Source organism: Oncorhynchus nerka, linkage group LG22 (assembly GCF_034236695.1).
Source record: "Oncorhynchus nerka isolate Pitt River linkage group LG22, Oner_Uvic_2.0, whole genome shotgun sequence".
NCBI lineage: Eukaryota > Metazoa > Chordata > Actinopteri > Salmoniformes > Salmonidae > Oncorhynchus > Oncorhynchus nerka.
This window is the reverse complement of record NC_088417.1, coordinates 102,278,934-102,293,573: the sequence shown is the minus strand read 5'-3', so window position 1 is coordinate 102,293,573 and position 14,640 is coordinate 102,278,934. Positions and strand designations below refer to the sequence as shown.

The window sequence follows — 14,640 nt, the reverse complement described above, 5'->3', positions numbered from 1 at the left end:
AACACCAAGGGGTTAAAAGCTCTTTAGGGTAGTGGTTAGAGTGTAGAGGTGGCAGGGTAGCCTAGTGGTTAGAGTGTAGAGGTGGCAGGGTAGCCTAGTGGTTAGAGTGTAGAGGTGGCAGGGTAGCCTAGTGGTTAGAGTGTAGAGGTGGCAGGGTAGCCTAGTGGTTAGAGTGTAGAGGTGGCAGGGTAGCCTAGTGGTTAGAGTGTAGAGGTGGCAGGGTAGCCTAGTGGTTAGAGTGTAGAGGTGGCAGGGTAGCCTAGTGGTTAGAGTGTAGAGGTGGCAGGGTAGCCTAGTGGTTAGAGTGTAGAGGTGGCAGGGTAGCCTAGTGGTTAGAGTGTAGAGGTGGCAGGGTAGCCTAGTGGTTAGAGTGTAGAGGTGGCAGGGTAGCCTAGTGGTTAGAGTGTAGAGGTGGCAGGGTAGCCTAGTGGTTAGAGTGTAGAGGGGGCAGGGTAGCCTAGTGGTTAGAGTGTAGAGGAGGCAGGTAGCCTAGTGGTTAGAGTGTAGAGGAGGCAGGGTAGCCTAGTGGTTAGAGTGGTTAGAGTGGAGGCAGGGTAGCCTAGTGGTTAGAGTGTAGAGGTGGCAGGGTAGCCTAGTGGTTAGAGTGTAGAGGTGGCAGGGTAGCCTAGTGGTTAGAGTGTAGAGGTGGCAGGGTAGCCTAGTGGTTAGAGTGTAGAGGTGGCAGGGTAGCCTAGTGGTTAGAGCATTGGACTAGTAACCGAAAGGTTGCAAGTTCAAATCCCTGAGCTGACAAGGTACAAATCTGTTGTTCTGCCCCTGAACAGGCAGTTAAACCCACTGTTCCTAGACCAGTTAAACCCACTGTTCCTAGACCAGTTAACCCACTGTTCCTAGACCAGTTAACCCACTGTTCCTAGACCAGTTAACCCACTGTTCCTAGACCAGTTAACCCACTGTTCCTAGACCAGTTAACCCACTGTTCCTAGGCCAGTTAACCCACTGTTCCTAGACCAGTTAACCCACTGTTCCTAGGCTGTCATTGTAAATAAGAATTTGTTCTTAACTGACTTGCCTGGTTAAATAAAAATTATATGGAGATTATCCATAGAGATCTTTCAGACTGGGAAAATCGTCCTGTAATTAATTTTGTCTGAAGTTACATTTGAATTCTAGCTACCACATTATAAAAAAGGTATGGTTTAGGCCTTACCTGCAGATCCAGTCGATCTTGAACACCCCACCCAGCATCTTGGCGTTCATCCCAGCAGGCAGGACCCAGTGGATGGGAGACCCTCCATGATGAGACTCAGAGGACAGCCTGGCGAAACCTGCACACACAGGAGGACAACACATTCAGTTCACGAGACTTCGTCTCGCCATCTTACCGCTTTCTGGAGTCAAAAAGGCGATCAACATTTACACAACATTGGGAAAACTACAGTCCTGGGGGAGCCTCGACACTTCTGCTGGAGCTGGATGAATGAAACATGGGGAAAGCCAACTCCAGTCCTGGGGGAGCCTCGACACTTCTGCTGGAGCTGGATGAATGAAACATGGGGAAAGCCAACTCCAGTCCTGGGGGAGCCTCGACACTTCTGCTGGAGCTGGATGAATGAAACATGGGGAAAGCCAACTCCAGTCCTGGGGGAGCCTCGACACTTCTGCTGGAGCTGGATGAATGAAACATGTATGTACATATTAACCATATGAACTTCACCTTGGAACTTGCCACTCTCCTTGACTGAGAAGACCAGGATGACACTGCGATCGGAACGGAAGGCGGCATTCAGCTTCTTCTCATTCACAGGCAGAGTGGACCACACACCCTGGAAATAACAAAGTCAACATCCAACTGTTTTGCTTGTATTCAACATGGTGAAACATTTTCATACCAACTTTTACTCGGTACATTTCCTGCAGTTCAAAAGGCATTTGACAGTGTTTTGTACAGTCTTCCTAAGAGACTATGGTTACGTCCGTGGCTCCACCCGACCTCCCCCAGGCGCCACCCGACCTCCCCCAGGCGCCACCCGACCTCCCCAGGCGCCGTATTCACTATATGATGCACTACTTTTAACCACGGCAATACCTTCGGTCACAAGCAGTGCACTACGTAGGGAGTAGGGTGCCATTTGGTGCGTAGCTTCTGAGTTAAAGGGATACAAAGGCCCCTGTTCTACTTCTAGCATTCTATAGTGCACGCACAGACATACCAAGGCCCCTGTTCTACTTCTAGCATTCTATAGTGCACGCACAGACATACAAAGGCCCCTGTTCTACTTCTAGCATTCTATAGTGCACGCACAGACATACCAAGGCCCCTGTTCTACTTCTAGCATTCTATAGTACACGCACAGACATACCAAGGCCCCTGTTCTACTTCTAGCATTCTATAGTGCACGCACAGACATACCAAGGCCCCTGTTCTACTTCTAGCATTCTATAGTGCACGCACAGACATACAAAGGCCCCTGTTCTACTTCTAGCATTCTATAGTGCACGCACAGACATACAAAGTCCGTAGTAGTTTCACGAGCCAATGCTAACTAGCGCTAGCGCAACGACTGGAAGTCTATAGATACGGTAACATTGCTAACTTCTTTTATACTGCACACAGAGACATGGAAATGGTATCCACAAGTTCATCTGACTCCGGGGAAGTAGAACACTGGTATATGTGTGCTAGAATTTCCCAGCATCCCTTTTAAGATACCTTCGCCTTGGCCAGGGACACGTTCTCGTGGTTGTTGCTCTTGATCATGAAGAAACGGGCGTCTCGTATGACATACTTCAGCTTGCTGTTCTGGTTCTTGCGGACAGCGCGGACCGACGACGACAGTTTCTCATGCGTTTTCTCAGAACCTGGAGAACACCACACAGTTTTCAAATACATGCAAATAACTCATAGCACATGGCACAGCGACAAAACAACACGCAGAACAAGAGAAAGATCGATACATTGATTCTTCAGCAATGAAAGACAAAAAAAATGGACAGTGTGCTTTAAGGATATAAGCACTCACAGATAAGCATTGTTCCCCGATTCTAATGTTTAAGGCGCTAGTGCATCAGTCCGCGGGAGCCCAGACCGATCCAAAAGGTTTGCATGGCTAACGATTCCAATGTTATGAATTGACTGAATTGATGAGTCTCCTTCAGCCTTATTCCTCTCATCTGTTGTGACTGAATTGATGAGTCTCCTTCAGCCTTATTCCTCTCATCTGTTGTGACTGAATTGATGAGTCCTCTCCCTCAGCCTTATTCCTCTCATCTGTTGTGACTGAATTGATGAGTCTCCTTCAGCCTTATTCCTCTCATCTGTTGTGACTGAATTGATGAGTCTCCTTCAGCCTTATTCCTCTCATCTGTTGTGACTGAATTGATGAGTCCTCTCCCTCAGCCTTATTCCTCTCATCTGTTGTGACTGAATTGATGAGTCCTCTCCCTCAGCCTTATTCCTCTCATCTGTTGTGACTGAATTGATGAGTCCTCTCCTTCAGCCTTATTCCTCTCATCTGTTGTGACTGAATTGATGAGTCTCCTTCAGCCTTATTCCGCTCATCTGTTGTGACTGAATTGATGAGTCTCCTTCAGCCTTATTCCGCTCATCTGTTGTGACTGAATTGATGAGTCCTCTCCCTCAGCCTTATTCCTCTCATCTGTTGTGACTGAATTGATGAGTCCTCTCCCTCAGCCTTATTCCTCTCATCTGTTGTGACTGAATTGATGAGTCTCCGTCAGCCTTATTCCTCTCATCTGTTGTGACTGAATTGATGAGTCTCCGTCAGCCTTATTCCTCTCATCTGTTGTGACTGAATTGATGAGTCTCCGTCAGCCTTATTCCTCTCATCTGTTGTGACTGAATTGATGAGTCTCCCTCAGCCTTATTCCTCTCATCTGTTGTGACTGAATTGATGAGTCTCCTTCAGCCTTATTCCTCTCATCTGTTGTGACTGAATTGATGAGTCCTCTCCCTCAGCCTTATTCCTCTCATCTGTTGTGACTGAATTGATGAGTCCTCTCCCTCAGCCTTATTCCTCTCATCTGTTGTGACTGAATTGATGAGTCCTCTCCCTCAGCCTTATTCCTCTCATCTGTTGTGACTGAATTGATGAGTCCTCTCCCTCAGCCTTATTCCTCTCATCTGTTGTGACTGAATTGATGAGTCTCCCTCAGCCTTATTCCTCTCATCTGTTGTGACTGAATTGATGAGTCTCCGTCAGCCTTATTCCGCTCATCTGTTGTGACTGAATTGATGAGTCCTCTCCCTCAGCCTTATTCCTCTCATCTGTTGTGACTGAATTGATGAGTCCTCTCCCTCAGCCTTATCAAACTTGTCTGCATGTAACAGAGTCTGACACGGACCTACAAGTCATATAACTGTCCTACCAGTGCGGGAGACGGATCTGCCGAGGCCAACGAGAGGTAGACCTACCCTATTCCCTGTTCTAATATCGGTAGGCTACATCTGCATGGGAAATGATAGGCGTTATTCATTGAGGGACAACCAGTATCATTAGCTGGAAATGTAAGAGTTTTTTTTTTAAACAGGCAGAGCAGTGTCGGTTACCGGAGTGAACAACTCACATCGAACTGCTGACCGGGGCTTTTCCGTTAACAGGTTCACCTTACTAAATATGTTTTTGGTAGTTCTGGTTTAAAAAAGTCAGGGCATTGGGTCATTTTTACATCAGAAGTGTAAAAGGTGTTATTTCAGAATTTTCATAAAGCCTAAGAGAGTGTCCCAATAATCTCTTCTTCCTGAATTGTACACTTGTTCACTACTTCATACAAATGTATTGACCATTATTTGCTTACACCAATTCAGACTAGAGGGGAGTTCCCACCACTTTCTTATTCCAGTCATTTCCTTCTTAATCCATGAAGGGAAGTGAACAAGTGCACACTTGGGAAGAGGGACAGATAAATTGGAACATAGCCCACGTCAGATGTTGAGCAGGTGTGTTTTACCTGAAGCCTCAGAGGCAGAGCCGGAGAGAACAGACTCCCCCTCAGAGAAGGACACAGACTCAGACTGGGAGTCGCTGACTTCACTGCGAATGTCGTAATCATTTGGAGCATTCTTGGCTCTCTGATCCACTTCCTGCACCTCATATTCTTCCTCCTCGCCCTCCTCTTCATCTTCCTCTCCCTCCATGTTGGATCGGTGTCCCTCGGAGGACTCGGCCGTGCTGCCCGTCTCCTGGTCTGATGCCTCCTCTTCTTCTGTTGCTTCCTTAGAGGGGCTGACCTCCTCGCTGGGAGGACTCTGCTTCTAGACAACAGAACAGATGGACATCAGTAACCTAACCCTCAGTCTCTACAGAACAGATGGACTAGTGTTGCATGGTACACCAAAGCTCATCTTTCTTCTCGATACTAGAACATTAAAACGGTTCGGTACTCAACTTTTTGTACTTATGTCAAAATGTGTCTCACGTAGACTCCTCTCTCATTCTGACTCTAGTCTGTCCTGAGGAACCACTGGGAGTCTGGACTGTACCATGTTATCTCCTCTCTCATTCTGACTCTAGTCTGGACTGTACCATGTTATCTCCTCTCTCATACTGACTCTAGTCTGTCCTGGGGAACCACTGGGAGTCTGGACTGTACCATGTTATCTCCTCTCTCATTCTGACTCTAGTCTGGACTGTACCATGTTATCTCCTCTCTCATACTGACTCTAGTCTGTCCCGAGGAACCACTGGGAGTCTGGACTGTACCATGTTATCTCCTCTCTCATACTGACTCTAGTCTGTCCTGAGGAACCACTGGGAGTCTGGACTGTATCATGTTATCTCCCCTCTCATACTGGCTCTAGTCTGTCCTGGGGAACCACTGGGAGTCTGGACTGTACCATGTTATCTCCTCTCTCATTCTGACTCTAGTCTGTCCTGGGGAACCACTGGGAGTCTAGACTGTACCATGTTATCTCCTCTCTCATTCTGACTCTAGTCTGGACTGAGGAACCACTGGGAGTCTGGACTGAGGAACCACTGGGAGTCTGGACTGAGGAACCACTGGGAGTCTGGACTGAGGAACCACTGGGAGTCTGGACTGAGGAACCACTGGGAGTCTGGACTGAGGAACCACTGGGAGTCTGGACTGAGGAACCACTGGGAGTCTGGACTGAGGAACCACTGGGAGTCTGGACTGAGGAACCACTGGGAGTCTGGACTGAGGAACCACTGGGAGTCTGGACTGAGGAACCACTGGGAGTCTGGACTGAGGAACCACTGGGAGTCTGGACTGAGGAACCACTGGGAGTCTGGACTGAGGAACCACTGGGAGTCTGGACTGAGGAACCACTGGGAGTCTGGACTGAGGAACCACTGGGAGTCTGGACTGAGGAACCACTGGGAGTCTGGACTGAGGAACCACTGGGAGTCTGGACTGAGGAACCACTGGGAGTCTGGACTGAGGAACCACTGGGAGTCTGGACTGAGGAACCACTGGGAGTCTGGACTGAGGAACCACTGGGAGTCTGGACTGAGGAACCACTGGGAGTCTGGACTGAGGAACCACTGGGAGTCTGGACTGAGGAACCACTGGGAGTCTGGACTGAGGAACCACTGGGAGTCTGGACTGAGGAACCACTGGGAGTCTGGACTGAGGAACCACTGGGAGTCTGGACTGAGGAACCACTGGGAGTCTGGACTGAGGAACCACTGGGAGTCTGGACTGAGGAACCACTGGGAGTCTGGACTGTACCATGTTATCTCCTCTCTCATACTGACTCTAGTCTGTCCTGAGGAACCACTGGGAGTCTGTCCTGAGGAACCACTGGGAGTCTGGACTGTACCATGTTATCTCCTCTCTCATACTGACTCTAGTCTGTCCTGAGGAACCACTGGGAGTCTGTCCTGAGGAACCACTGGGAGTCTGGACTGTATCATGTTATCTCCTCTCTCATTCTGACTCTAGTCTGTCCCGGGGAACCACTGGGAGTCTGTCCCGGGGAACCACTGGGAGTCTGTCCCGGGGAACCACTGGGAGTCTGTCCCGGGGAACCACTGGGAGTCTGTCCCGGGGAACCACTGGGAGTCTGTCCCGGGGAACCACTGGGAGTCTGTCCCGGGGAACCACTGGGAGTCTGTCCCGGGGAACCACTGGGAGTCTGTCCCGGGGAACCACTGGGAGTCTGTCCCGGGGAACCACTGGGAGTCTGTCCCGGGGAACCACTGGGAGTCTGTCCCGGGGAACCACTGGGAGTCTGTCCCGGGGAACCACTGGGAGTCTGTCCCGGGGAACCACTGGGAGTCTGTCCCGGGGAACCACTGGGAGTCTGTCCCGGGGAACCACTGGGAGTCTGGACTGTATCATGTTAGCGCCACTCATGTTATAAAGTTAACACATTTGAATAACGCAACACGGCATGTAGAAATGTTGAATCTGTTAAATTACTGTTCGCAAAACAATGTTAATTACAGACTAAAACACTTTGAAATGTGAGAAGATGCCGGTAGCGTCCAACTTTCCTATAGGCATAAAACATGTGACAATGTTACATACAAGGACATAACATTTCAAATTATTAATTTAATAAAAACAAACTTTTCAATTTAGCCTTTTGTTTTTATGATGAGCACCCCATAAAAAAAAAAAAAACTGGTAGCTGACTGGTAGCCTACATGTGTGTAGCCTGTTGGTTATGTTGGCCAATCAAAGCGGCTCAATGTGTAGCAAGTGGAGTGAGAGTTCACTAATGCAAGATGGGAGTAAAATTACGGAATTTAAAGCTAGCGAAATAACAAGTACATTAGTGTGTCTAGAGTGTCTCACAAGTCCTCAACTGGCAGCTTCATTAAATAGTACCCTCAAAACACCAGTCTCAACGTCAACAGTGAAGAGGCGACTCCGGGATGCTGGCCTTCTAGGCAGAGTTCCTCTGTCCAGTGTCTGTGTTCTTTTGCCCATCTTAATATTTTATTTTTAATTGGCCAGTCTGAAATATGTCTCTTTCTTTGCAACTCTGCCTAAAAGGCCATCGTCCCCGAGCATCTTGCTTTTTCATTGTAAGCTCATATACTTGTGGCTCCCGGCCAAATAGCGTTGAACTTCCGTGATCACCGGATGAAAATGAAGCCATTTACTACTTGATGTTGGGACAGAAACAATGTGTGGCATGGATTAAGTTAAATACTATGCGCTGTTCAATGGCTACCCTGGAAGGTTTTCACTTGTGGACAGTAGGTGAGTGCCAATATCTACCAGGTAGAAACAATTCATGCCCACCAGGATCAGAATTGAACAGCCCTGCAGCTATGCTAAAGTAACCCTCCCCCCCCCATAATCCTTGGTAAAGCAGCTCCTACCTCGGTGGTGAGCTCAGGCATGATCCTGTGTCTGTCTGGCTCTCTCCTGCGGCCCAGGGGCTTGTCAGGATGGGCTGCTTTGGGAGGCTCCCCTCTCTGCGCCCCACCATCTCTCATAGGATGGGTCTTCCTGCGGCCAAGGGGCTTGTCAGGGTGGGCTGCTTTGGGAGGCTCCCCTCTCTGCACCCCACCATCTCTTATAGGATGGGTCTTCCTGTCCTCATAGTAACTATCAGTATCGTACTCGGAGGGGTGCCGTCCCCTCCTGGAGTTGACTGGCTTTTTCCCGCTGGCCCCAGCCGAGGGGGCTGATCTCTTAGTAGCCTGTCTGGCGGTGGTGTGAGCCGTGGGTCGCAGACGCTTCAGCACGTGGTTATCCCCTCGGTTGTTCTTCCTCTTAGACCCTGGAGGGCGGGAAAAGTCAGTCATCTTCAAATATTAAAAAAGGTCAACATCTAACCTGGTCTGTTTAGTGCTCTTGGGTCTATTTGGGATTCGATACTGAATTCAATAAAAGCTAAAAGTAGTAAGAAGCATCAGGTTTTTTATTTTACGTGTGCACCCTCATTCAACCATCCGTTTGTGCTCTTGCCAGCGCCATTACAAACCGGAACTATGAGTGCATTTAGCATTGACGGCACAAACAGACTCTAACCAATAGGCTTTTAAATCTGCCAATTCTCAGAACTGTGTGGTAAAAAAAAAAAAAGGTACCTTTTTTCTGGTTGACGTGCTGTTCACTCTCAGGGTTATAGAGCTCATCATCCTGGTCCGGGGCCTCGGTGAGGATGTCATCCAGCACGTTGAGCTCTCCGTCTGGGACGACAGATTCAACCACACTATGTTTAATAGAAAATCTACTACATTTGATCAAGGCCCATAGAGCTCTGGTCAGAACTAGTGCCCTATGTAGAGCAGGGCTGCCCACACTTCTGGTTTTCATCCTCGCTTTCTAAAACCAGGGACTAATTCAGACCTGGGGCACCGGGTGAGTGCAATTAACTACTAGTAGAAAGAAAGAAAAAAACAGGAGGACCTGGATTGGGCAGCCCAGATTACGGGAACAGGATGCTATTTGGAACGTAGCATTAGTGGTTTATAATTAGTAGTATTAGTGTGCGCACAACAGTTAAGCACCTATGGCCTAGTGAGCTGATGTTTGGACTGGCCTTCTTGCCTGCGTAGAGGGCTAATCAATGGTTTTTAGATATTATTATCATCATCAAACTAGATAGCGCCACAGGAGACAAGTCATCCAAGCCTCTGGTCTCAGCTAGAGCTAGGGGGTGCACAATCGAGTTGCACTGTTCTGCTAGATCTCGTTTAGCTAACTTTAGCTAGCTAATGAGACGCGATTGGTTCTGTTAACCATCTCTGTAGCTTAGTTAGTTAGCTAATAGCTAGCTAACTAATAACTGAATAGCTAGCTATGGCCAGAGGGCAAAAACCAAAAATATATATAACCAAATTGGGATGTACGATATATCGGTGAACATATGGTATCGGCCGATATTAGCTAAAAATACCAACATCACCGATGTCTAGTTTAACGCCCGATGTACAAAACCGATGCCAAAGCTGACCTATATAACGAAGGTACATGGAGTAATGACGCCACGTAAAATGTAGCGCTACACGTGCAACACAGCATTCCTAACCTCGCCCACAATGTCTGCTGTGTGGATCAACCAGTCAACAAGTCCAGCAGTACAACACAGCATTCCTAACCTCGCCCACAATGTCTGCTGTGTGGATCGAGTAGTCAACAAGTCCAGCAGTACAACACAGCATTCCTAACCTGGCCCACAATGTCTGCTGTGTGGATCGAGTAGTCAACAAGTCCAGCAGTACAACACAGCATTCCTAACCTCGCCCACAACGTCTGCTGTGTGGATCGAGTAGTCAACAGGTCCAGCAGTACAACACAGCATTCCTAACCTCGCCCACAACGTCTGCTGTGTGGATCGAGTAGTCAACAGGTCCAGCAGTACAACACAGCATTCCTAACCTCGCCCACAACGTCTGCTGTGTGGATCAACCAGTCAACAAGTCCGGCGGTCATTTGAAAGAGTAAGAACACTTCAGCAAGATAACTCAAAAGGCGAAATCCATTAACGCCAAGAAAATGGAATTCATTGCCCTTGACAATCAACCGTTCTCTGTCGAGGGTGATGTTGGCTTTCGCCGACTGGTCGCGGACCGGTACACACTACCAAGTGCGCTATTTTTCAGATGTTGCCCTACCGGAGTTACACAGTAATAGCGTCACTGCTATCACCTTCACAACATACATACTATGGAACTCTGTTTGGATCTTTGCGTGTCAAAAAAGATACAGTAGCGCTGTCAAAGCTGTACAAAAAAAAAAGTCTGCAAACACCGGCCCCGAACGATGTTTTTACAATACCGCGTTGGTAATAAAGCATAAATTGTTCGACCGTAAACTTCTGGGGTAGCTAGCTTTAGCTTGGTACCTAGCTAGCACCAATACAACCAGCCTGAAAACTGCAGTCCTTTTCATTATTCTTAGCAATGATTTAGGAATCCTTGTAAGATTTAGCTAGGTTGCCACTTGTTGTGACTATTGAAATTGAACTTCAGTTCATGAAAAATAAATAGCTAGCCAGCTAGCTACTTAACCCTGTTGCCCAAAGTTAACGTTAGAAGCAGCCAGCTAGCTTCATCTGGCTAGTGAGGCTCGAACGGACCAGGTTGTGAAGCTAGCCACAATAAGAATTAGGCACAAGTGGAATTTGCGGTTTGCCTTCAAAATAAAAGAATGTCATTGACAGTGATGCAAAAGAATAAATAGTAGAATTATGTCATACTTTTATTTTGAAGGCTAACTGCAAAGTCCACTTGTGGGTAATCCTTATTGTGGCTAGCTTCACAGATGGGTCCGAAGCACCGTTAATCAAATAAGAACTGTCTTATAAACTAGGCAAGTCAGTTAAAGAACAAATTCTTATTTACAATGATGGCCCGGATGACGCTGGGCAAATTGTGCGCTGCCCTATGGGACTCCCAATCACGACCGGATGTGATACAGCCTGGATTCGAACCAGGGGCTGTAGTGACGCCTCTTGAACTGAGATGCAGTGCATTAGACCGCTGCGTCCATGTGTGTGTGTTAACTATTTAACTGTCCTAGAATGTTTAAAAGGCTGCTAAAATGTTTAATATCGGTATTGTGGGTTTTTTGGCAAGGAAAATATTGGATATCGGTATCGGCCAAAACTGTGATATTGGTGCATCACTAATAACTAACCCAGACAGTTCATTGACGTTGTTTTCCATGTCTTCTCTGTGCACATTAACTCAAATAGCCCCTGCACTCTTTATAAAAACACTTTAGCTTTTAAACTTTAGCTAAGGGTCACGTTCACAAAACAGCGGGTTAACTGCCTTGTTCAGGGGCAGAACGACAGATTTGTACCTTGTCGGCTCGGGGATTCGACCTTGCAACCTTTTGGTTACTAGTCCAACGATCTAACCACTAGGCTACCTGCCGTTGAATTGCGACTCCCACGGTCTTTGTACTGACATTTTGGCTGTTTGATTGCCTTACAAAAATGTTAGTTATTTCCTGTGTATTCGATCATATTCCCAGTCACCTTGCCATGGTTAAATGCAGTGGTTCACGCTTTCAGTTTTGCGCGAATGCTGCCATCTTTTTAATTATTTTTTTTACCTTTATTTTACTAGGCAAGTCAGTTAAGAACAAATTCTTATTTTCAATGACAGCCTAGGAACAGTGGGTTAACTGCCTGTTCAGGGGCAGAACGACAGATGTACCTTGTCAGCTCGGGGATTTGAACTTGCAACCTTTCGGTTACTAGTCCAACGCTCTAACCACTAGGCTACCCTGCCGCCCCATCTATCCATGGTTTCAAATTATTTGTATTAATTTTTTCATTTAAAATATAACCTTTATTTAACTAGACGTGTCAGTTAAGAAGTTGTTCTTATTTACAATGAAGGCCTACACCGGCCAAACCCGGACGACCCTGGGCCAATTGGTAACGTTTTCCTCAAATTTGCATTGTTAACACCTCCAGCTACAATAAATGCAGCCTCATGCTGTGATTTCTAAACCTTAAACCCCGACCTGGTCTAGAAGGGTGAAATTGCGGCCTGCATTTCTAGGGCGTTCCTACATGTGGGCAACAGTAGGAGCGGGGGCGACAACAGTAGCTAGCTGGCTGTGCACCGGTAGACCGTGTCCTTCGTCCCCACGTGTCTGGTACTGCTTTCCCGCAGTTATGTTAATGACAGCAAGGGCAGGTGGGAGCTTAGGACACGGTGTGCTAGCTTAGCCAGCTTGTCCGGTACACAGTAGGCAGGGGCGAGACCAAATCTGTGTCGACACTGTTGGCTAACAAGCATGCTAACTAACATAGGGTGTCCTTAACTAGCAAGCTAGCAGCTAACACACAGTGTTGTGCTAGTCGGAGGCGGGGGTGACCGCCAGACAGTGTCCTTCGCCCCCGCCCGTCAGGCAACGTTTTCCCATAGTTCTGTTGACAGGGGTGATGGGGGGGTTGTTCATGCAGGAACCAATGGGGTGCTTGAGGGGAGGAAGTTCACACATTTCAGTAATTTAGCGAACGCTCTCATCAAGAGCAACTTACAGTAGTGAGTGCATACATTTTCGCATTCGAACCAATGGGACAGTCAAGTGGGGTGTTAATGAAGGAACCAATGGGATAGGCGATGGGGTGTTAATGAAGGAACCAATGGGATAGGCGATGGGGTGTTAATGAAGGAACCAATAGGCGAGGGGGGATGAAGGGATAGGATGGGGTGTTAATGAAGGAACCAATGGGATAGGCGAGGGGGTGTTAATGAAGGAACCAATGGGATGAAGGCGATAGGCGGGGGTGTTAATGAAGGAACCAATGGGATAGGCGATGGGGTGTTAATGAAGGAACCAATGGGATAGGCGATGGGGTGTTAATGAAGGAACCAATGGGATAGGCGATGGGGTGTTAATGAAGGAACCAATGGGATAGGCGATGGGGTGTTAATGAAGGAACCAATGGGATAGGCGAGGGGGGTGTTAATGAAGGAACCAATGGGATAGGCGATGGGGTGTTAATGAAGGAACCAATGGGATAGGCGATGGGGTGTTAAGGGGCCCAGAATTGCACATTGTTTGCCCTGGTCTGTTTGGCCAGCGTTCCCGGTAGTCTCGCACATCTGGTTTTTAGAAACTGTGGTGCTGTTTTCTTTGCTAATTAGCTATAACAGTAAGACTAGTATCTAGTAACCAAATGAGTATTATAACTCGTTAACTAGCTATCGAAACGTGGTAACGTTAACCTGGCTTTGTGTAAATTAATATTAGCATATTTAAATGAACTCACTGACTGGCCATTCCAAAAAGACAGTTGGGAGAAACTCGCGTCGTTGACAAAACTTCATTCATTACTGACTTCATTGTCCCCATGGGGGAATGTTGTTGCAGTATCATGTACACGTGTAAAGTGGCGTTTAAATACAAAACAAAAATGGACAATAAAACTTCTATAACAGTTACACACACATATATATGTTTTATTTTAAAGACGAGCCTGCTGGCCTTACTGAGTTTATAGGAAGATTATCCCGAGCTATTTAGGAGGGATATATATCACCTGGCACAAAGGATGGTTAGAAACACAGCCAGAGAGATGTATATAATGATGCTCATGTCTCCGCCCTAACAATGGGAGTCATCCTAGAGTCGGGAAGGCTAGGGGACAAGTGTAGGTCCAAAAAAATAAGCCCATAAACTACTGCGATTAACGTTACGTACCTTTCTCATCTCGTTTGTCGACCGCCATCTTCCGCCCCTTTCCCTGCTTTCCGCTAACCTTTAGAGGACTCGTTTTTACCTTCGCTCACGAGTGACCCGATAGCTAACTAAATACTTATTTAGCAAAAAAATGTGTTAAAATGATGCACCCCCCCTCCCCTTCAATGTTTACTAGAAGTGGGTCTCATCGTAGCTACTGAAATGGCGGATCCCTCCTTTATCTTCGTGTTCATTTCCGGCTGACTAGACCCCGTGTTGCGTATTGCTGCCTTTCGCAGGTCGGAGTGCAGATTGCACATTTCTAACAAAAAAAAGGGGGAGGCATTTAAATTGCACCACGATCTAACCCTACACCCATCCCACTACTTTGGCCCTCTAGATGATACTACACCAGGCCGTTGGACTGGAAAGGTGGAACGCCTTCTCTCAAAACTCCATGTAGATCTCCTGAACTAATTTATTCCACCTTTATTTAACCAGGTAGGCTAGTTGAGAACAAGTTCTCATTTGTAACTGCGACCTTTTTTCAACTTGCACGCACCCCGTGGGGGTGAAATAAACACCTGC

The 14,640-nt window shown here is 47.3% G+C and overlaps 1 protein-coding gene across 6 annotated transcripts in view; it reads right to left on the bottom strand.

The window, feature by feature from the left end:
* Positions 1 to 14,313, bottom strand: part of LOC115116355 (YTH domain-containing protein 1-like) — a 40,578-nt gene extending 26,265 nt beyond the window's left edge. For 2 of the 6 annotated variants that reach the window (XR_010460607.1, XM_065007668.1), the window contains exons 1-7: positions 14,074 to 14,312; positions 8,991 to 9,092; positions 8,277 to 8,680; positions 4,933 to 5,236; positions 2,675 to 2,823; positions 1,679 to 1,787; positions 1,172 to 1,289 (exon numbers count right to left, since the gene is read on the bottom strand). Coding sequence is in view for 5 of the 6 variants with exons in the window: in XM_065007668.1 (XP_064863740.1) it covers positions 1,172 to 1,289; positions 1,679 to 1,787; positions 2,675 to 2,823; positions 4,933 to 5,236; positions 8,277 to 8,680; positions 8,991 to 9,092; positions 14,074 to 14,101 (1,214 nt within the window). In the remaining variant the exon portion in view is untranslated. Of the gene's footprint in view, positions 1 to 1,171; positions 1,290 to 1,678; positions 1,788 to 2,674; positions 2,824 to 4,932; positions 5,237 to 8,276; positions 8,681 to 8,990; positions 9,093 to 14,073 lie in introns of all 6 variants that reach the window. The other 4 variants (XM_065007672.1, XM_065007669.1, XM_065007670.1 and 1 more) reach the window with 4 other exon arrangements.
* Between the last annotated feature and the right edge of the window lie 327 nt (positions 14,314 to 14,640).